The 23,499-nt window shown below is 39.1% G+C and overlaps 1 protein-coding gene across 2 annotated transcripts in view; it reads left to right on the forward strand.

Moving 5' to 3' along the window:
- The window catches only part of LOC123620542 (leucine-rich repeat-containing protein 37B-like), a 47,232-nt gene that overhangs the window by 14,815 nt on the left and 8,918 nt on the right, over nucleotides 1-23,499 (forward strand). For both annotated transcript variants that reach the window (XM_045525864.1, XM_045525865.1), the window contains 6 exons: nucleotides 1,233-1,304; nucleotides 4,463-4,534; nucleotides 5,194-5,274; nucleotides 12,204-12,275; nucleotides 12,879-12,953; nucleotides 21,113-21,231. In XM_045525864.1, the coding sequence (XP_045381820.1) occupies nucleotides 1,233-1,304; nucleotides 4,463-4,534; nucleotides 5,194-5,274; nucleotides 12,204-12,275; nucleotides 12,879-12,953; nucleotides 21,113-21,231 (491 nt within the window). The remainder of the gene's footprint in view (nucleotides 1-1,232; nucleotides 1,305-4,462; nucleotides 4,535-5,193; nucleotides 5,275-12,203; nucleotides 12,276-12,878; nucleotides 12,954-21,112; nucleotides 21,232-23,499) is intronic.

Below are 23,499 nucleotides of genomic sequence, written 5' to 3' on the forward strand. Positions count from 1 at the left end.
GAAAAATTTAGCCGGGCATAGTGGCGCATGCCTGTAGTCCCAGGTACTCGGGAGGCTGAGGCAGAAGGATTGCCTGAGCCCAGGAGTTTGAGGTTGCTGTGAGCTAGGCTGACGCCACGGCACTCACTCTAGCCCAGGCAACAGAGTGAGACTCTGTCTCAAAAGAAAAAATAAAGTAGCATCCTATCCTCACATTGGTGAAAAACGCACTTAAACGTTTTCTAATAACTGCATTGAGTATCAGCTCTTAAGTTTAAAAATAATTAAAATTACTGACATTAAAGATTCAGTTGCCCAGTCACACTGAGCCACACACAAGACCTCAGGAACCACATGTAGCTAGTGGTGACCTGTGGGACGCGCCATACAGGCACCGAAAGGAGCCAACCTCAGCTACGTGCAACAGCATCGTAAATTTACAAACAGAATGTTGAGTGAAAGAGGCAAGATAGAAAGTCATATGTGCAATGAGATTCCATTTACATAAAATTCAAGAAAAGGCAAACTAAAGTATGTTGCTTATGGCTGACATATAATAGGTAACACTACATTTTAAACGCCAGGAAATTACGATAAAAGTCAGGAGAGTGGTTACCTGTAGGGGTTAGAGAGAGGGTTGTGATTGGAAAGGGCCCTCGGGGCTTCTGGATGCTCGCAGTGCTCTTTCCTGACATGATGATATTGCATGGGCATCTGCTTCCTGATTGTTAAACTGAACATTTATGTTATGTGCATGTTGTGCGCCTTGTAGTTCTCAAAAAGAATTTTTTAATGGGGAAAAACCTAATGGCTTGTTTGTGGCCCTGACATAGGTCCATGTGGGGCTTTCATAATAATATTTAGGGAAAGAGATGAGGAAATGGCAGTTCTGCTGATCTTGGTGTGCTACCAGAGTTGGCTTCTAATAGGGACTTTGGAAGAGTAGGCATTAAATACAAATTTGGTGGGAAGAGCGGGTAGAGGTGTGTGTGTGTGTGTGTGTGTGCGCGCGCGCGCGCGCGCGCGCGCGCACGCGTGCCCGCGCATGTTGGAGAGAGATGGACACAAACAGGAGAACGTGAGATAAGGTTTGAAAACAGAGCAGATATTACCATCTTGAAGTTAATTCAGAATTAGGGCATTCGGGCAGCACCGTGACCCAGGTTTCCTCCATAGATAGGAGTTAGTCCTGTGTAGCAAATAGTTGTTGCTAGTTTGCATTTTGATCCAGAAATAACCTTTTCATTTTCCAGAATTCTCAGTGAAAACAATTTGACAGAATTACGCAAAGATTCATTTGAAGGCCTGCTATCCCTCCGGTATTTGTAAGTTACTTAGTTAATCATATTTATTTATGAGCCTTTAGTGATATTATCTGCAAAGTAAATAAGAGATTCAAATTAGACAATCTCTAAAATTTCTTCCAGCAATAAAATTCTGCAGTTCTCTAAATCTGTGTAGGGTTTTAGCCCATCTCTAGCATCAGATACTTCCTATGCATTTTCGGTTTTTTAAATCATATAGACAAGGTACAGACAGAAAGGAACTTCACTTATAGGGAAAAAGTAGTAATAAGATCTGAGCAATTATTGACACCCATGTAAACCTTGTTTTATAAGTGTTCATACACCATCTGCTTATATTTATATTTAGTCTACAACCCATAGATCAAATCTAATCCACAGTCTGTTTTTATATACACCCCATAAGTAAAGAATGGTTTACATTTTCAAAGCGCTGTAAAAGGAAAAGAAAAGAAAAGAATAGAAACAAGAATATACAACAGAGTCTGTATGTGGCCCATAAAGCCTAAAATAGTCACTCTCTAGCCTTCAGAAAAAGATTTGAAAACGTTGGTTTAGTAGAATGAGAGGAATTAAAGTTTACCTCAAGTCATTGCCTAAAGGAAAGGAAAATACGGACCATCTATACTAGTTCGAATGCCATTAGTCCAGAATATTTTGATAATTTAATCTGAATTAAATTAACATTTAAATATTAAATAACATGAATTATATTAATATAAATAATATCAAGAATATTAAAATATATTTAAGAGAATAGACTGGTATTAAGGATTTTATTGCAGGAATTGTTATATTAAAAACGGTTGTTTAGAATGATGGTTAAGTGGTATAGCTAGAAATGTTTACACTAAGTAAGCATATCAGAAATGCTCCTAATTCTTCACTAATTACAAAATAAAAATCTCTCCAGCCTTGTTGCCAAGGAGGGAATATTTGCGTAGTATTTCTATCTGTTTAGAGATAAGAAGATACTATAGTCTTTGGTATGAAAGTTTGATTCTTATCCTTTGTCCATGAGGTCCAGAAGTATGTACATCATTAATCCTCATAAAGCTAATTAATGATCCTCTTGCACAAATAGATTCCTCTTTCAAATGTAGAAGGCTTAAGGGAAGTGGGTACAAAGAGCTTCACATGACACTACAAATAGTCCTCTGAATTATCAAACCTCCTAGGCTTTAAGGGGATGACCACTTTTGTATTGGTCTTCTTGGGAATCTCTGCCACATTTGGAAAAAAGCAAATGAGTGAATTGCTCAATGGAGGAGGCCCTTTATTACTTCCACTATGAAATACTTTGTAAGCTAATTATTTCACGTTAGCATACCTATTCTCATTCGTTTAAAAGATGCCAATCAATGAAAGAAAAAGCTAAGAAAGAATATGCCAAGCACTGTGCCTAATATTGGAGGCAGATGAGTAAGACAGGGTTCCTACCCTTCTAAGAACTTAACATCTCACAGGGGAAACAAACAAATAAGCTCAAACCATGATGCAACAAGCACTAAGTAGATGACAAAGTGCCGCAGAGGTGCAGAAGAGGGACCACAAATATTAAAATTATATTTCTTTTAAAATAGTTACTTTTCTTGTGCTGTTCATTCCTCAGCTATTCATTCATTTTGTAAACATTTGAGTTTGCTTGATTTTTGTGTGTCAATTTTAAACATGGCGGGCCATGCAGATGAGCCAGACATAGTCCACGCATTCAAGGAGTTTACACTCAGAAGAAATGGGACGCAAAGATAACTGTATCAAAAAGAAGAAATGGACATGGGCACTAAGAGAGACAAATTGCTTCTGGAGCACAGAAAAGGGAGAAAGGACTTCAGTGTGGATCGGAGAAGATGTTACCAGAGCAATGCTCTTAGAACAGGACCTCAAAGGGCCATTGGGTATCCTTAGACAGACATCTTTGGGAAAATAGTCTAAACTTGGAAAAATGGGAGAAAGGCAAAACGCAAGAAAGTATTTGAGGAATGCTGTGACTACCTGTAGATTACAAGGAGGGACAGTAGGAGACTGGAGCCAGATTTTCTAGGGCTTTGAATGCCAAGCAAAGGAGCCATCATGGGGAACCATGTTATACCAGCAGTGCTGAAGACCACCTTGAGCCTGCCTGACAAGCACTTGGAGGGCTTGTTAGGCCTTGGTTCTGGATGCCACCCCCACAGTTTCGGATTCAGTCAGTTTAGAGCAGGGCCGAGAATTTGCAGCTTCCATAAATTCCCAGGTACTGGTCTTTGAGAACACTTCTGGAGAGTTCATCCGGTGACTGTGTGCAGGATAGTTTAGAAAGGAAGAGACTACAGATGGAGACACCAGTCAGACAGAGTTATACCAGCCAGGTGAAGAGTGAGGGACAGGCTGGCATCGACAGAAATAGTCAACTGTAGTCAAGAATGGGTGTTTTCAAATAAAAATCCAGTTCCATGTTGTTTTTTGTTGTCCCATCACTGCACAACAAACAAGTTGCTTTTGTGGAATATTAAAACCAAAATGAATTTCTATTAATATGGTAAAATTCTGAATTAGTTCAAAGTTAGATATTAATTAGAGGAGCAATTTCCTCTCAAATGATGTGAAAGGATATCTTTTATTTCTTTTGGTATTGAACTGCCTTCGACAAACAGAATTAAACCAGGAAGGTGAATAAATGTGAGATCATTTCTTCTCATGTTAGAAATTATATTGAAAGACAAAAACTTTGAGCTCATAATCTAGAATTTGATGAGACTACAGAAGGTCATGTAATCAAGTCTCCTGCTCTAGGGAAAGATTTCATCCAAAATCTATCAAGATCTATAGTTGCATATTTCATTTATGAAAATTGGCGAGATGCGCTGGTGGCTCATGCCTGTAATCCTAGCAGTCTGGGAGGCCAAGGCAGGAAGATTGCTTGATCTCAGGAGTTCGAGACCAGCCTGAGCATGAGTGAGACCCTATCTCAAAAAAAAAACTAAACTAAAATAAAAAATGTTTATGAAAATCATGAAGGTGAGATTCTAGAAGAGGTATAGGCAGGATTAGGGGCTCTGGAAAGTTCTAATACAAATCCAAAAGTTGACACTGTAGACAAAAACTACTTATTCAGTATTATCATTCTAAACTCTGCTATTTGTTCCCGCTAATTTGATATCTAATAGCTAATCAAAGAAATATCTTCTTTTTTCTAGAGATTTATCATGCAATAAAATAGAGTCAATTGAAAGAGGTACATTTGAAACCCTACCGTTTTTGCAGTTTGTGTAAGTTACAAATATAACTTCATTCTATTTGGAATTTTTATTAAACCTATTGTAAACCTGTTTGCTATTCATTTTGAAATATTAAAATTTTACTGGTAGAACGTTACTAAAATTATATAGCAAATCCTTTTCATCTCTAGCAAAGATGAGTGTGAGAATCATTACACAGATCAGAGTGAATCATTATAGAACAGTGGTTCTCATCCAATGTATTTTGTACCCAGCTGACATTTGGCAATGCCTGGAGACATTTTTGTCTGTCACAACTGTGGGTATGTTACTGACACCTGGGAGGCAGAGGCCAGGGATGTTGCTAAACAACCTGCAAAGTACAGGACAAAGCCCCACGACAAGGAATTACATGGCCAGTATGTCAACAGCACTGAAGCTGTAAAACTCTGTTCTGGAGAAATAAAGATCTCTTAACACAAGTATTTGTTGAGCACTCAATGTTTTGTATCTAATGCACTGCATGTGTAAATATGAAAGTATAAATCGTAAGCCAATATCTTCTACAGTGAGATTTCTTTAGTGTATGGAGAAAGTATTGAGGGCATGTTTCATCATATATGAATTAGGATCACTGCCAAATGATAAATGTTCTCAAACAATATCTTTTTTCTTCTTCTTCTTTGGCTTGTCTCTCTCTTCTTTTGTAGAAATCTTGGTTGCAATTCACTGACGGAAGTGACCTTTGGAACATTTCAGGCTTGGCATGGAATGCAATTTTTACATACGATGTAAGTGAAATAGATGAACATATGTAAAAAAAACTATTTGTGTGTAAAAGCATCCTACAGTTACTGGTTAACTGGGTATAAGCTCATCATGAACTCTGAAAAGTATGTCTTAAGATCCATCCATTTTTTTCAAATGAGGAAACTAAGGTCCAAAGAGGCCAAGAGACTTGTGTAACTTACATATGACGGGCTCTGCTTTCCCCAGTACTCATCTTCGGTTTGGGCAATAAGAGACAGCAAGCAAGTAATGCTCAAATTAGCTTTGTCATGGGAGCCCTGTTATGCGAATTATCCTTGAAATCCTCCTTTTGAATATGACTTTGATTCCTCCTCATGTGCAGAGTTTCTAACTGCTGAAATGTGTGCAACATGTAGCCATAAAGAAGGGAGCTTAACACGAAGTCCTCCAGGGAGCGAAAGGTGCAGGATGCTTTCTCAGTGTCAGTGTCTTTTAGATGGTAAAGCAGAAAGAATTCCTGAAAACCTGCCACAGGGCACTTCTCTCCCCAATCACCCAGAACATTATTTTTCAAAAAGTATATACCTAAGAAGTTAAGAATTATCTGTGGGCAATAGGAACCTTTGCAGTGTAGGAAAAGATAATATTTATGTTAAGCTACGGTGCAAAAAATATTCGTAAAGAAAATACATTGCTCTAGTCTAATTCCATATACTTTCTTCCCTGACTACTCTTCAACAAGAAGGGTGGGTTTTATTCTCTTTCAGCTCAAAAATTCCATGATTTCTCTGTGACACAAGCAAATCCTAGTGGGTATGTTCAGTGGCCTGAAGGGGATTTTAGACTCAAGGTGAAGATCCTCCTCTAAACCTGACTCTGGAAAAGACTGTCCACCTGTCTTGTGGTTCAGAAGTCTAATTTCCCACAGTTCATTTTGGGCTAGAGGAAGGGGTTTAGGATGTGTCTGGGGCTGAATTAACAGTTTTGCCAACGCCCAACTTCAGGGGCCTCCTCTGTCCCCTTGTTACTTTGTTGAGGCCTCACTTAGGGAGGAACCCTGTGGGTCTGTTTTTTGTTTGCCCTCCCAGCAGAGGGCACACTCATTGGATCCCTCCACCAAGAGGTTTAGGCGGAGTCTTCTTACAAATGTCTTAAACTCACCACCTTTAGTGGACATTTTATAACACTGAGAGTCCCTCATGAGAACCCAAGTTTCACTCTAATTATGTAGGCAACACCAGAAAAAAACAAAACCCACGGAATCACATTTGGTAAAAATTAATGAGTGTCATGCCTGCTGTGTGCCAGGTACTATACTAAGTGCTGGGGGTGCAAGTTGGAATAGGACAAAGCCTCTTTGTCCCCAAGAGGCTTTCATATCAGGAGAAAGAGGGATGATGATGAGAAGACATGAGAGCCATGCTGGGGTCTACACAGCAGGGTGACAAGGTAGGGGAAGGGACAGCACAGGAATTGAGGGGTGGGTTAGGAAAGACTCACAGTGGAGGAGGCACCAACTTGTTTATCTCGAGTTTCTGTGTTCATCTCAAACAGCAGAAAAAGGCATTTGCTTCACGGTGATGAGGAAACCAGAGCTAGCTGGTGTTAGAGATTAATGCTCCTGTTATGGGATCTGAATAGAGCTGTACCCCTCCACCTCGTTCACAGTTACTTTCAGAGATGGGCACAACGGTCACAGTTTACCGAGCGTGTGTTGGGGGCTGTGCTCCTTTGTTTTGGGTCAGATCTTTCTAATAGACAAAGCTAATTTGCTGTAGTGAGATAGAAGCCTATTGCATCTCTTTCCCAAGGCCAGTTGCCAAAGGAAGATGCCGGTAATTTCATGACCAACATGACACAGTTCTGGGTTGTTCACAAGTTGAAGCAATATTTTTCCCAGCATTGCAGAAGTTTGTAAAAAGGCCCCAGCTGGGGTGGATTTATCATGAATTGAATGGAGCCTAAGCTTCAGGGCTCCTCACTTACACCGGCACCTTCCTACATCCTGGGAGGGGCCCTAGCAGTTTTTGTATTCATAATTTTGTGTGTTTTTATTAGAGAAGATTTCCCAAGTTAGATAAGGTTCAGGCCTCGCAAAGCCTAGAATCACCCCTGGGTTCCAGGTAATTACAACCCAGGAAATCTCCTGGGTGAAGCCTCTATGTTATTGACAAACACTGAGTGAACAAGTCAGCAGTGTGATATAGGGTCAGTCTATTTTGAATCTGAAATCCACCTCAAAGACATACCAAGAGGCTGGGCGCGGTGGCTCACGCCTGTAATCCTAGCTCTCTGGGAGGCTGAGGTGGGAGGATTGTTCGAGGTCAGGAGTTGGAGACCAGCCTGAGCAAGAGCGAGACCCCGTCTCTACTAAAAAATAGAAAGAAATCATTTGGACAGCTAAAAATATATAGAGAGAAAATTAAGCGGGCATGGTGGCACATGCCTGCAGTCCCAGCTACTCAAGAGGCTGAGGCAGAAGGATTGCTGGAGCCCAGGAGTTTGAGGTTGTTGTGAGCTAGGCTGACGCCACAGCACTCTAGCCCGGGCAACAGAGTGAGACTCTGTCTAAAAAAAAAAAAAAACAAAAAAAAAAAAAACAAAAAAAGACATACCAAGAGCTTATTAGTAAAGTACTGCTATTGAAATGATGGTAATAATTGTATTTCTTTCAGATGAAATATTTAGTGGAAAACCAGCAGTGGTTGATAATCCTAAATGTTACTATCCTTTCTTTTTCCTGACTCTAAAGTGCTTCTCCTTCATTTACCTACACAGGTCTAGACTGATGGCTTATTTTTAAAAATTCTTTTAGTCACTTCATTGGTTCTAATAGTACAAGCTCCATCATTTTAGAAACTGACTCTACAGTGTAGAAAGGCTTATTCAGATAGAGCACGTTCACATGCTGACATGTCAGCGGTATGTCAACCTTGGGCCAAGAAAGGAAGCACTAAGAATAAGAGGAAACTCCGAGCTTCATCCCTATTGGATCAATGCTCTCCTTGCCCTCAGTCCACTAACATCGGCTTCCTCTGGAGGCTGTAGATGCACAAAAGCTTACACACTTCAGGGTATCATTGGGATATTGTCATCACGTCTTGGTATGTACTGGAATCCTGGCGGCTTTTTCTCAGATTCAGAGCGGCGTAAACATTAAAGATGGAAATAACAATTCAGGTCTGTCCTTTGGGGCGATTTAACATGGCTGTTTAATTTGTAATGGTTCAAAAGTTTTGAGATTGTCACACCCAGCAGCTATTATACTTTTCTTCTCCCAGCTGCATCTTATTCTTCCCACCTATATAACAAGGTATCTTCTCTTCTCCTGGAAGCTGAGTTATTTCTTCCTCTTCCCCATAACTTTAATAGGTGACGTTTATGTTTCAGGCACCTAAGTACTTATATACAGTGAGATAACATGCCTGAAGTTCTTAGAACAGGGCTTGGCACATGGTAAACATGGATACATGTTGCCTCCTGTGATCTCTCATTTTCATGTTCCCAACAACTCTTGTGATGTACATATTATTATCCCCATTTTGCAGATGAGGAAGTTGAAACACAGAGACTTCGGATAACTTGGTCTATCCAGGAGGATGTTCTGTGTGTACTTGAGAAGAATGTGTCTTTTGCTATTTTAATGTTCCTAATGTTGGAAAGTGTTCTGTTCGTGTCTGTTATGTCTAGTCATTTATAGTTGTTCAAGCCTTCCATTTCCTTGCTAATCTTCTGTCTAGTTGTTCTATCCTTTATTGAAAGTTGGGTATTGAAGTCTCCAGCCACTATTGTAGAATTATCTATTTTTTTAATTATGTCAGTTTTTGTTTTACATATTTTAGGGTTCTGTTTTTAGATGCATATGTACTTATGATCACTTTATCTTCTTAATGGATTGAGCCTTTTGTCATTATAAAAGTCCATCTTTGTTTCTAGCAACAATTTTTGTGTTAAGTCTATTTTGTCTGTTATTAGGATAGCCATTCCGGCTTTTCTTTTGGCTATTGTTTGCATTATATATCTTTTCCATTCTTTTAGTTTCAACCTATTTGTGTCTCTCAATCTAAAGTGAGTTTCTTATACAGCATATAGTGGGATCATGTTTTTTAAAATCCATTCTGCCAATTTCTGCCTTCTAATTGGAGAGTCTAATCCATTTATAGTTAATGTATTTAGTGATACAGTGGGATCTACATCTGCCACTTTGCTATTTGTTTTTTCTATGTCTTATGTCTTTTTCATTCCTCACTTCCTTCATTATTGCCTTCTTTGTGTTAAATAGATATTTTCTAGTATACCACTTCAATTCCCTTATTTCTTTTAGTATATTTTTTTGAGTCGTTTTTCTTACTGGTTGCCCTGGGATTACATTCTAGTCATTTAATCATACTTTATAACATTCTAGTTCAGATTAATTCCAACTTAATTTCAATAGGATACAAAAACTTTGCTTCTCTAAAGTTCCACTCTCACACCTCCCTTTATACTGTTACTGTCAAATATACATCTTTATACATTTTGTGTTCATCATGTGGATGTTAGGGCATAGCTTCAGCACTCAGCAAGGTAGTTTCCAGCTCCACCTTAGCTTTCCCTTACTGCTTGTGCAGAACCTCAGGATCAGCCAGAGATGAGAGTTTAGGGACTTCTCAGGTCTTTCCTGACCATGCCCACAGCCCTAAACCTGTGCATGACCTTCCAGATTCCCAGGAATATGTTTCATGGTCTTCCACTTTCCCAAGGATACGTTGGAGTGTTTCAAAGCCCCTATGGACATCTTATTCCTCAGCGTTTTCTATTAAGGTTTTGAATTAGGCTTTTTTTCTTTTTTTGCCCCAACTTTTATCCATTGCCTCATGCACCTGTGATGTTAAAACACTTTCCCTGGAATTGTTTTCCACAGACACCCTCTGGGGAGAGGCTTTTAGCACCTGACAGCTCATAGTTGGGTCAAATAAAGACAAGCCTTTCAAGTAAGGTCTTCCATGGAACCACCAGATAGGTCAAATGACAGTTCATTGGGGATGAGGCTTTGAAGGAGCCCCATCCAGCTCCATTCTGTTCCCTCGGGTACTTCGGATGTGAGCCATTTTTCAAGGCTACTACTGAGCTGGGGAGTGAGGAATGGTCTAGGGCAAGCTAAAACAACACCAATCTCACTGTTCTTACAGAAAGTCAGCCATTTTTCCTGAATAAATGCTCCTTGGGCTGCTACAAGCTTTTAGGCAAATTTCCGGAGTTCTGAAAAAGTTGATTCTGGACACTTTTGCCATATCTTTTGTTGTTGCTTTTATGAAGGGATGAATTTTCAGATGTCTTTACTCCACCATTTTCACTGATGTCACCTACAACATGGTTTTAAATTTCTAAAGTCTCAATGATCACGGGCTAATTAAATACTTAATCACGGGAAATGATTAGGAAAAATGAATAAAAAGAGAAATGTAGTTCTCAAGAGCTTCTCCCCGATGAGTGGATGAAGTTTGAAAAGGGATTTTATATTTACTTCTCTCAGAGTTAAGGTTAAAATAACAACTATTTTAAACCTCTTTTCTTCATAGAAGATAAACACAGGCTTTGCAGTCAGTACTGAGTTTAAATTCCATCTTTGCTTCTAACTAGCTTGGTGATCTAGGACAAGTTATATAACCTCTCTGTGCCTCAGTATCCTCATTTATAAAGTGAGATAATAAATCTACCATATAAGCTTACTGTGAGGATTAAATGTGAAATGGTAATCACCAGTGCCTTGCAGCGCAATAAATATCAGTTGTAATAATTGTTATTTTTATATTGTTCTGCAGTATAGTGATGATTCTTGAGTAGAGTTAACCTATTATTCTTTTTTTTTTTTTTTTTTTTTTTGAGACAGAGTCTCACTCTGTTGCCCGGGCTAGAGTGCCGTGGCGTCAGCCTAGCTCACAGCAATCTCAAACTCCTGGGCTCAAGCAATCCTGCCTCAGCCTCCCGAGTAGCTGGGACTATAGGCATGCGCCACCATGCCCGGCTAATTTTTTACATATATATTTTTAGTTGTCCAGCTAATTTCTTTCTATTTTTTTAGTAGAGACGGGGTCTTGCTGTTGCTCAGGCTGGTCTCGAACTCCTGAGCTCAAACTATCCACTCGCCTCGGCCTCCCAGAGAGCTAGGATTACAGGCGTGGGCCACCACGCCAGGCCGAGTAGAGTTAACCTAAAGGCAGATTCCCTTCTGTTCCTTCCCATTTCTTTTGTTTCGTTTTTATATGCTTGTTTGTTTCTTTGTTTGCTTTAAAGAATTGCAAAGGAAATCTGTTCCAGCAGTTTGGAATAAAATTTACATCAAAAAATGAATTTATTCATGTTACTGATATTTAAACACAATATTATTTGTCAACAAACATTTATTAAATACCTAGTAAATTTCAGCCACTGTGCCAGGCACGGGTATGACAATGACAATAAGGTGTGGTCCCTGTTGTCAAGGAGCTGACAGTCCAGGAGACTGACAAGTGAACAGGTGATTACGTGCAAAGTAACCAAGGCTGTGATGTGATACAAGAATACCAGTGTGAGTATGTAATGAGAGTTCCCTTCTCTTAGATTTATCTCTTTTTCTTTAGCTCTAAAGCCAAGGATTTGGTCCACATTTTTCTTAACTGTGTGTATTAAATCATGATTTTTTTTTAATTTCTAGAGATGAAAGACAAGCACCTCGAATTATGGAGGATAATTGGCATATTTTTTCCTTGCTATCCACTTTTTTTTTTTCTATTGTTTTCCCTTTCTCGTCTCCATTTTATCTTTTAGAAATGTGGGTAGTTCCCAAAGGAAGAGTGTTTTACAGAGTCTAAGGGTGATTTATAGGTAAAGACAGAAAATGATTTTTTTTTACCTACAAGTTTCATACTAAAAAATGAATATCAACTTTTCCTGCAGTCTCATGCACACGGAAAATGCAGGTAATTTTAATTCCATTGCATTTTTTCAGAATTCTCAATCAAAATCCTCTGGCCACTGTTGAAGATTCATATCTTTTTAAATTGCCAGCATTAAAATATCTGTAAGTATTACAGTAATCTCATGAGTCATGGGATGATTTCTGCTCTTGTATTTTATTTGCATCAAAGATCAAATATTTTGACTTTAGGCTAAAAAGTCATAATTTAAATTTTAACTAGGTTATTGGCAATGACGAGAGATTAAGAAAGGAGATATGATGGGCAAGACAGCCAGCAGGGGAAGAGAGCAGTGCTGAAGAACACATACAGATATAGAATGCACAGATGCATGTAGGAACATCATTTATCCCAGAAAGCAAGGAGGAATAGGTGTTCACTATTTCAAAAAGAAAAAAGAGAGTAAATGATCAAGAGAGGTGAATGCAATACTAAAATGGGAAGATAATGGTTAAAAAGTATGTAAGTTCTATTATTCAATGCCATTAATTGGCATTGCATCATTTGACGATGCAAATGAACATGATAATCACATTTCTTCAATAAAAGCTCTCTAGAATTATCTTCAATGGCAAATAAACTCTTGAGCTGGCTTGTTTTATACAGAAGCCAAAATTGAAGTGATCATAAGTTCTTGAAATATCTTTTTAAGTATAGAATTTTTGTATTGGGGTTCATATCATGACTGTTTGGGCTTTCTCCTTCAGAGACGTGGGAACAACACAAGTCTCACTTACAACAATTGAGAACATCCTCATGGAAACTCTTGAGTTGGAAAAACTGTAAGTTATTTTTTTTCTTAAATTAATTTTCACTTAGTTGTTTTTTTAGGTTTATATTTTCTTAAGTCAGGTTTACTGAAGTATAATTTTCATGTAATAAAATTTACCTTTTTTGGGGGGGGGGGACAGAGTCTCTGTTGCCCGGACTAGAGTGCTGGGCATCAGCCTAGCTCACATCAACCTCAAACTCCTGGGCTCAAGCAATCCTCCTGCCTCAGCCTCCCGAGTAGCAGGGACTACAGGCATGTGCCACCATGCCTGGCTAATTTTTAAAAATATATATATTTTTAGTTGTCCAGCTAATTTCTTTCTATTTTTTTAGTAGAGACGAGGTCTCGCTCTTGCTTTAGCTAAGGCTAAAATTCACCCCTTTTAAGTGCGCAGTTCAAAGAGTTGTGACAAATGTATAGTTATGTAACCACCATCACATTCCCAACGTAGAACATTCCTATCGCCCTAAAAAGGCTTCTCATGTTCCTCTGCAATCAATCCCCTCCTCCCACCACCAGCCCCTGGCAACCACCAATCTAATTTCTGTTCCTATAGTTTGGCCTTTTCCAGACTGTCTTATAAATGAAATCAAATAGTGTGTAGCCTTTTGTCTTTGGCTTCTTTCACTTAGCATAAGGTTTTTGAGATTATGCTACTATCCCTGTTGTTGTATCTATAAGTACAGTTGGTCCTCTCCTCATCCACAGATTCAACCAACCACAGATGGGGAATATTTGAAAAAAATAAAAATATAAAATAACAATAAAAATAATATAAATTTTTAAAATACAGTATAACAACTATTTATATAGCATTTATACTGTATTAGGTATTCTAAGTAATCTAGAGATGATTTAAAGTATACTGGAGATTATATGCGAATAGTATATCAATTTATACAGACATTTGAGCATCCACAGATTTTGGTATCTCCAGAGAGTCCTGGAACCAATCACCCATTGATACTGAGGGACAACTGTTCATTCCTTTTTATTGCTGAGTAGTATTCCAGTTGTATAGATATATCAGTTTACCCATTCATCAGTTTATGGACATCTGGGTTGTTTCCAGTTTTTTGACAATTATGAATAAAGCTGCTAAAAACTCTCATATGCATGAAACATATACTTTCATTTCTTTCAGGCAAATACCTAGGGGTGGTGGGATTGCTGCATCACATGCTAAGTGCATATTTAACTTGTTAAGGAACTGCTAAACTGTTTCCTAAAGTGGCTGTACCATTTTGCATTCCCATGAGCAGTGTGAAAGTTGCAGTTGCTTCACATCATCAGCAGATCCTTATATTTCAGTTTTTAAAAAAAAATTATAGCCTTTCTAATAGTAGGTGTGTAGTGGAATCTCATTGCGGTTTTAATTTGCATTTCTTCAATAGCTGATGATGTTGAATGTCTATTCGTGTGTAAATATCTTCTTTACTGAATTGTCTGTTCAAATCTGATCCCGTATTTTAATTAGATATTTATTTTCTTTTTTAGTTTTAAGAGTGCTTTTTATACTCTAGATATAAGTCGTTTCAGATATGTGTTTAGTAGATATCTTCTCTCAGGTTGTGGTTTGTCTTTTCATTCTATTAAAAGTGTTTTCTGAAGAAGAGAAGTTTTTAATTTTGATGAACTCTCATTTAGCAATTTTTTTCTTGTGTGCTTTGTGCTTTTCTGTGTCTTAGCTAAGACATTTTTGTCAAAGAACCCATTGTCTAATCCAAAGTAACAAAGATTTTTCTCCTATGTTTCCTTCCAGAAATTGTATCGTTATTAATATCTTTAGGTCTATGATTCATTTTGAGTTAATTTTCATGTATGGTGTGACGTATTTCAATTTTTTGCAGTCTTAAAAAATATTTCTTTAGGGTCCTGTGTGGTAGTTTGATACACAACTTACTGCAGCTTAAATTGTGCCGCCACCCCCCTGCAATATGGCGGCAAGCTAAATAGAAACCTGCTGTTATTCCAAGGCTAGGTGAGAAGACTACACAAGCTTAGTATGGAAAAAGGCCCTCATTTAGCACTCTGCTCCAATCGTTTTTGCCAGATCACTCTCTTATCCTCACCATGTCAGACCCATCTTACTGCTCTAGCCTCACCTTTCTCAGTGTCTTGCAGCGTCTTCCACATTAGCTAGATGACTTCCTCTCTGGGTTGTCAAAGTCCTCATCATCAACCAGCTTTCTCAGTTGTCCGAGGTAGTGGGGTTCTGTCTGCTTTCTTCTTGACCAGTAGTGGATAGGAAAAGTGTTCTCATTCTCTGTAGCCATTTGCCACCATGGCCATAAAGAGATTAAAGCAACTGCCATGTTGAAGTTCATTATTGGAAGTCCTCAGGAGTTTATACACTTATATACAAAGTAAGTAGGCCAGCTCATGTGAGTCTTAACTGTTGTGAGTAATAGTTGTTTTTTTTTTTTTTTTTAAGAGATAGGGTCTCACTCTGTTGCCTAGATTGGAGTGCAGTGGCATGATCATAGCTCACTATAACCTCCAACTCCTGGGCTCAAGCAATTCTCCCGCTTCAGCCTCCTGAGTAGCTGGGGCCACAAGCATGCACCACCATGCCCAGTTAATTTATTTTTGGTTTTGGTTTTTGGAGAGACAGTTCTCGCTATGTTGGCTAGGCTGGTCTTGAACTCCTGGCCTCAAGTGACCCTCTCACCTCAGCCGCACAAAGTGCTGAGATTACAGGCATGAGCCACCACGCCCAGCTGTGTAACGATCTTTAATGCATATTGAAAAATTATTATTCTCAAATAAGGATAATCTATGGCTCAGGTCATTTGCAGTCTCAAAGATCTGTCAGTATACAGTAAAACAATTCTTTAAGTTTATCATTACTTGTATAATTTCTAGCTCATACATTTTAATGAGTAATAAAAACTACAATACTTCTTACGAAGTGTCCTTGCTAAAAATGTTCCCTTGTGATTATATTCAAGTTGATTGAGGAACATTGTATAAAACAATTGGCTTGACTGCTTCAAAAATATCAGTGCCATAAAAGATTTTAAAAAGATGGGGAAGCATTCTAAACTGAAGGAGACTAAAGAATTATGAAAATTAAATGCAATATTTAATGTTTGATTAGATGCTGGAATTTTTTTAAATGCCATGACATGATCGGGACAATTGGGAAAATTTGTGTATGGACTATAAATAGTAAAAAACGATATTAACGTTGAATTTCATTTTGGGTATCACGGTTAGGTAGGAAAATGCCTTGGTTCTTAGGGGCTGCATGCTGAAGTATTTAGTGGTGAAGGGTCATTATGTCTGCAACTTTCTCTCCGATGGTTTGCCCAGAAAAATGTATCGACATACACACATGGAAAGCAAATGTGCCAAAGTGTTAACAACTGTTGAATCCAGGTGAAAGGTATGCAGATGTTCATTATACTATTTTTTCAAGTTTTTTGTAGATTTGAAAACTTTCAGAATAAAAATTTGGAGCCAGGAAAGCAATAACAAAAACTTTGTGTCAAGTTTAAGGATGGTATATATATAAAATGCTAGGTTACTGTTCTGGGTCCTTTCTTTTTATGTGAAGATCAGAGGCTTCCACTGGACCCAAAGGAATCATATTAGTCACCTGTAATTAATCCTTTATACATTTGAAAGATGTGTCAGGCCAACTTACTGGATGCAGTTTTAATCTAAAACTCTATATATCATACTCCCAACTTACAGCCTTATATGTGTCCATGAAACGCACTTGTTTCCATGGTCCTAATGTGGTCCTAATAAAATCATCCTTTTGGAGGGCGCAGAGAATACCCCAAACAACCCAAGGTAGGAGAGCATCATTACTTTTCTGGCAGTCTCTGCAAGTGAGCAACTAGAGCAGTTAACATTTATTGAGCATTCACTGTGCACCAGGCACTTTTCAGGTATTGATTCTTTTGATTCTCAAAGTTTACTAGAGGTAGGTGCTGTCATAATGAGGAGGCTAAGGAATAGAGATTAAGCAATTTGTCCAAGTTCACATTATTAGCAGAGCTGGTAATTGAGCCTAATATGGAGTCTGCATTCTTAATCACCATGCTATACTGCTTAAGGTTAACCTTGAGAATTTACTCCAGTTACTTTTTATCTTCTTGAAACTGCCCCAGTAAACCACAACGATAGGCTAATCAATTATCTTGGTTATCTTTTTTGCCCAAATTTATATTTCGACCAAATTAAACCTACCAGAAAGATGAAAGAATAGAACAATGTACACTCATGAGACCTTCATGTGGATTCAATTGTTAACATACATACTTTTCTTTCTTTCTTTCAAATATTAAACCTACATTGCATATTCCAGGGATAAACACCACTTCATCACAATATATTGTCTTTGTATATATTGGATTTGATTTGCTAAAATTTTGTCTGGAATTTTTGCCTCTACGTTCATGAGGGATATTGCTCTGTAGTTTCTTCTTGTCTGTCTAATTTTGATGAGGTAAAAGCTGGCCTTATAAATGAATGGGAAGTATTCCCTTCTCTTCAATATTCTGGAAGAGTTTGTGTAGAATTGATATTACTTTTTCCTTAAATGTTTAATAGAATTCACCAGTGAAGCCATATAGGATTTGAACTTTCTTTGTGGGAAGGTTTTAAACTACCCATTCAATTAATGTAATAGTGATACTTAAGTTACATATTGATTCTTTAGTAAACTTTAGTAATTTATGTCTTTAAAGGAATTTGTCCATTTCCTCTTGAGTTGAATTTATTGGTATAAAGTATTTTATACTAATTCCTTATTTTAATATCTATAAAGTCTATAGTGATGTTATCCCTTTCATTCCTGATATTAATAATTTGCGTCTTCTCTCTTCTTGATCAGTCTAAATGTTTATCGATTTTATTGATCTTCTGTAAGAACCATCTTTTTGTTCCACTGATTTCTTTAATTTTTTTGTTTTTTTTTTTAGACAGGGTCTCACTCTGTTGCTCACGCTAGAGTGCAGTGGCATCATTATAGCTCACAGCAACCTCAAATTACTGGGCTCAAGTAATCCTCCTGCTTCAGCCTCCCAAGTAGCTGGAACTACAGGCATGTGCCACCACACCTGGCTAATTTTTAACTTTTTTGGAGAGATGGGGTCTCATATGTTGTGCACGCTCGTCTCAAACTCCTGGACTTAAGTGATCCTCTCACCACCTCAGCTTCCCAAAGCGCTGGGATTACAGGCATGAGCCACTGCACCCAGCCTGATTTCATTTTTTTGTTTTTCATTTTATTTCACTTATTTCTGCTTTGTTCTTTATTTCCTTTCTTCTCCATACTCTGGGATTAATTTGCTCTTCCTTTTCTGATTTGTTGAGGTAGAAGCTGAAGAAACTAAAGTACTGCTTTAGCATCATCCTACATGTTGACCTATTTTGTTTTCAGTTTCAGTCAGTTCAAAATGGTTTTTAATTTCCATTTTGATTTCTTCGATCCATGGGGTTACTTAGAAATGTGTTGTTTAGGCCAGGCATGGCGGCTCATGCCTGTAATCCTAGCACTTTGGGAGGCCGAGGAGAGAGAATCGCTTGAAGCCAGGAATTCAAGACCAGCCTGAGCAACACAGCGAGATCCCATGCCTACAAAAATTAGAAAAAATAGCTGGGTGTGGTGGCACGTGCCTGTAGTCCTAGCTACTTGAGAGGCTGAGGCTGGAGGAATGCTTCAGCCCAGGACTTTGAGGTTTAAAGAGAGCCATGATGACACCACTGCACTCTAGCCCGGGCAATAGAGCTAGACCTTGTCTGAAGAAAAAAAAAAAAGGAAAAAAGAAATGTGTTGTTATTTTCCAAATATTTGGGAATTTTTCAGATCTTTCTGTTGATTTCTAATTTAATTCCATTATGGTCAGAGAAGAGAGAATCTATATTGAATGACGTGAATCCTTTTGAATATATTGAAATTTGTTTTATGGCCCAGAATATAAGTTGTTGCACAACTCACTGATGCTGTGTTTGTTTTTGTTGCTTTGTTTTGCTGCTTCTTATGTTGCATGTGGGTAGTTTCTATTGCAATGCCTTTATATTCACTGATCTTTTCTTCTGCAGTGTCTAATCTGCCATTCATTGTGTCCTGTGTATTTTTCATCTAGACATTGTAGTTTTTAATACCTAGTTCAATCTGGGTCTGTTTTATATCTTCTATGCCTCTACTTAATATTTTTTGTCTTTAAGTTTTTGAAATAACTGTTTTAATGTCTTTGATCATTTTAACATCTGTGTAGGTTCTGATTTATTTTGATTGCTTTTTTCCTTCAATATGGGTCATATTTTCTTGCTTCTTTGCACGCTTGGTGATTTTCTATTTGATTCTAGACATTGTGAATTTGAGATTGTTGAGAGTACCCATTGCCCCATGAATCACGAGGTTTTCCAGTCTGGCTTGTGGTAACAGACACTATTCCTAACCCTGTGCAATATCTGATTATTCTTCTGTCTAATCCTTTTGGGTGGTTCTTTTCCTAGCATCAAGGAGTTTCCTCACACACACGCACCAATCAGTACTTTGCTGAATGCTAAGGGGATCCCTCTGCCTATCCCGGAATTCCCTGTGTGCCTCTTTTCTCTCTAGTACTTTGCGAGGTGGGAATTCTTGCCACTTTGGTTTTCCCAGACTCTCAGCTCCATTTCCTTAATCAGAGAGTCCACCGGTCTATGCCTGAGTTTCCTCTCCCTGCACCACGGCCTGGAAACTCTCTCAAAGCGGTTACTAAGCTAGGGCAGTCACAGGTCGCACTTCATTTACTTCCCATCTCACAGAGATCACTGTTCTTCATTGCCTGATGTCCAGTGTCTTGAAAACTGTCATTTAATATATTTTATCTGGTATTTTTAGTTGTTTCAGGCACAAGGCCCAATGTCCCTATTACTCTATCTCGGCTCGAAGCGAATACTATTCTTTAAGTCTGTTTTGTTTTGATCCAGGATCCAATCAGAGATAAGGCATGGCATGTCTTTGTTCCCTTTTGTCTAAAACATTTCTCTACCTTTTTTGGTCTTTTGTGACATTGGCACTTTTGAATAGTCTAAGACAGTTGTCTTATAAATTCTCCCATGATCTGGATTTGTCTGTTTCCTCATGATTAGATTCAGGTTAAACATTTTTGGGAAGAATACTACATAGGGATGTATCCTTCCTACCTCATGACTTCAGGTGGCCCATGATGCTAAGTTTAATCACTTGATTAAGGTGTTATCTTCCAGATGTCTCCATTGTAAAAGTATCTTTTCCCTTGGTAATTAATAATCTCTGTGGTGATACTTTGGTATCAGTGAAGATCCTGTTCTCAAACATCTTTTTACCCAACTGTGCATCCGTGGTGATCCCCATCTGAATCAATTATTATGTTGGTGGTTGCAAAATGACACTTTTCTAATTCTGTCATTCTTCTACATTTATTAGCTGGCATTCTATTAAACAAGGACCCCTCCCTTTTCTTTTACAGTATCCATGTGAATTCATGGATTCTTCTTTATAGTAATTATGTGGTACCTTATCGTCATTATTCTTTTGAATGCTCAAATTGTCCAGGTTTGGCCAATGCAATCTCCATTATTGTTTAACCCCACAATATGGATTAAACTAAGCTGTTATTTATGCCCAGAGTAATTTCTAATATTTACCACTCTCAACAGTAATTGAGAAAGGGACTTCAGAAGTTGGGGGCTTATTTGGACTCTTCTTAGAAGTCAGTCGTCTTGCTGTGCACTCTCAATCCAAATTGAGACTTTTGAGTTGGGAGAAGATAACTTCTGAATTAAACTACAAATCAAATCACCCGATTTTAATCCCTTTTGTTTTATCTTAATTTTTATTTTTTTAAGAGACAAGTTCTTGCTATGTTGCCCAGGCTGCTCTTGAACTCCTGGCCTCAAACAGTCCTCCTTCCTCAGCCTCCCATGGGGATAGAATTGCAGGTGTAAGCTACCATTCCTGGCAACTCTAATCTCTATCACCTTTATTCTAGGCATACCATACCCACTGCCATGCTCACCCACCTCTGTCCTTCATATTGGCCATCTGGCTCCTACCCAACAACTGACCAGGCCATATGCCTCAAGAACTCCTTTTTGCCTACGCTTGTGGTAGCCTTGGCTTGCCTCTTGTACCAACTGAGGTAACCCCTTTACATTAATTTAATTCTCTGTTTCCTCTTATAGGATCTTACCTAGCCATCTGGCCTGCTGCCTCTGCCAATTTAAAAGTAATATTGAGGCTGTCTGCAAGACAGTGAAGCTACATTGTGAGAATGCATGTCTGACAAGCACCACAGATTGTCGTGAGTCTAAATTGCTTGATGATAAATATTTAAATTTTTCTTTACTTTTTACTTTTTAATTGTTAATTGATAGTTTTTAAGCTAATGATGTCATTGCTTTATTTTTATTCATTCATTCAGAGTTAAACTCCCTAAATTTCTGAACTAGTCCCTTGCTGAAAGTCAAGTTCTCAGTTATTATTATGTAACTTCATAATGTAACTGTTCCACGTCCATAAAGGACCAGGAGGAAGGAATGGAAGGGCAAGGGCATAACATTATTGGCCACAACTGTGTACTGTGCCCTTTGCTTGGTGTTTTGCCTCCTGGTGACAACTTGTCCACACAGCACATCGCAGTTTATAAACTGGTTTTATATGCATTAGATCTCAAGTGCCCTCTGCTTTATAGGACAGGTGTAGATCTGGTTTTGGTTTGTTTGTTTTTATAATTTTATAGAAGAGTAAAAGTGACTCTGTTTTATTTGGAACCTGAGAGTTTCTGGTTCCACAGCCAGAAAATGCTACCTGGCTCTTCTAACGGAATGGAGGGCTCTTCCATTCTTAGACTGTCCAACTCTGAACTTGCTCTGAATCTTAAGCTTTTCTAGCCACAGGGCAAACACTCAGGTGCTTTCAAGTGTTTTTCTACATATTGGGTTTATTAGCGCTAACTTCATGACTTCCAAAATGCGACTGCTTTCATGTCCAGACAACCTGAATACGGGTCTCTACCAGTGACACGGGGCAGATAATCAATAAGAACACTTTGCTACTTATAGAAACACAGTGTTGCTCACTTTCTACAACAGTTCTTCACCAACTGTATTATATTATTCCCTTCTTCCCCAGAGGTGGGCAGAACAAACATTTTTAATCTTGTTTTACAGATGAGGACAAACAAGATCAGAGGCGTTAAGTGCCGTAGCCTATCGCCAGGTCTTCTGTCCCCAACTCTGGGTTCTCCACAAGCCCATGTTCCTTCTTTCTCATAGTGCTTACCTACTCCTTGGACCCTCACCACCACCACAAAAACTTTTAATTCTGGAAAAGAAACCCAGCTACACCATGGTACACTTGTCCTTCATGCAGTTAGAACCTTTGGATGGTACCCCAAGTAAAGCTGGAAATTACAGAAATGAAATAAAACCAAAGTAGGCATCTGACAAAAGTTGCTTTTTCCCTTCTGCCTCAAGTAATTACCTCAAGTAATGGTTTTTTGGTTTTTTTTTTTTGAGACAGAGTCTCACTCCGTTGCCTGGGCTAGAGTGCCGTGGCGTCAGCCTAGCTCACAGCAACCTCAGACTCCTGGGCTCAAGCGATCCTCCTGCCTCAGCTCCCGAGTAGCTGGGACTGCAGTCACGCACCACCATGCCCGGCTAATTTTTTCTCTATATATTTTTAGTTGTCCTGCTAACTTCTTTCTATTTTTTTAGTAGAGACGGGGTCTCGCTCTTGCTCAGGCTGGTCTGGAACTCCTGAGCTCAAACAATCCGCCCACCTCGCCCCCTCAGAGTGCCAGGATTACAGGCATGGGCCACCGCGCCCGGCCCTCAAGTACTGTTTATCCAGAAATTTCTGTCACTCCTTCAATTTATTGAACATTCCACACAGGCATACAATCTGGCAAATGAAAACTCTCTTCACGTCCACCCGAGATCCCTGCCCAAATTTAAGGAAAGAACCGGGATGGACCTACTGGTTTCTGTGTGGAGAGAGCCTCCTGCCCTGGGTGCCAGTACACATGGCCGCAGGGGCCTCGCAGGGGAACTGGCAGGGAGGCGGAGAAGGCCGCGTCCAGAGGAGGACCTCTCAGCAGTGGGCGTGGGGCCTGTGCTCTCGCTCCCCTCAGGGGACTGTCTTTCGTCCTGTTCCTCTGTGATGGCAGCGAGAACGCAGGCGTGCCCCCTGCATGTGAGCAGGACAGCACGGGCTAGGGGAGCCTGAGGAAGCAGATCCGCAGAGAGGCTGCCTCAGTGGGGGGCGCTCGGCTTCCGCCCTGGGCTTGGGCTGAGTGCTGGGCCCTTGCGGACCAGTGGAATAATCCTACATAGAGTTGCTGTATTTCACATTATGAAATGTTCTCAGTAGGTAGCCACTGTTTCAAAAGATGCCTCTTTCTCCTTTTGCTGTGGCCATCTCATAGGTTTCAGTTTGGGTTAGTGTTTCTCCTCTCTGAATGGCACTCACCTGTTCGGTGACTGATGATTTCTTTGACTGGATATATGGTTGTTGCCTGAAAAAAAGCTGCTCCATCAGTCTTCCATGATCAAAACCAGTCTCTTCTTTT

Source organism: Lemur catta, chromosome 15 (assembly GCF_020740605.2).
Source record: "Lemur catta isolate mLemCat1 chromosome 15, mLemCat1.pri, whole genome shotgun sequence".
NCBI lineage: Eukaryota > Metazoa > Chordata > Mammalia > Primates > Lemuridae > Lemur > Lemur catta.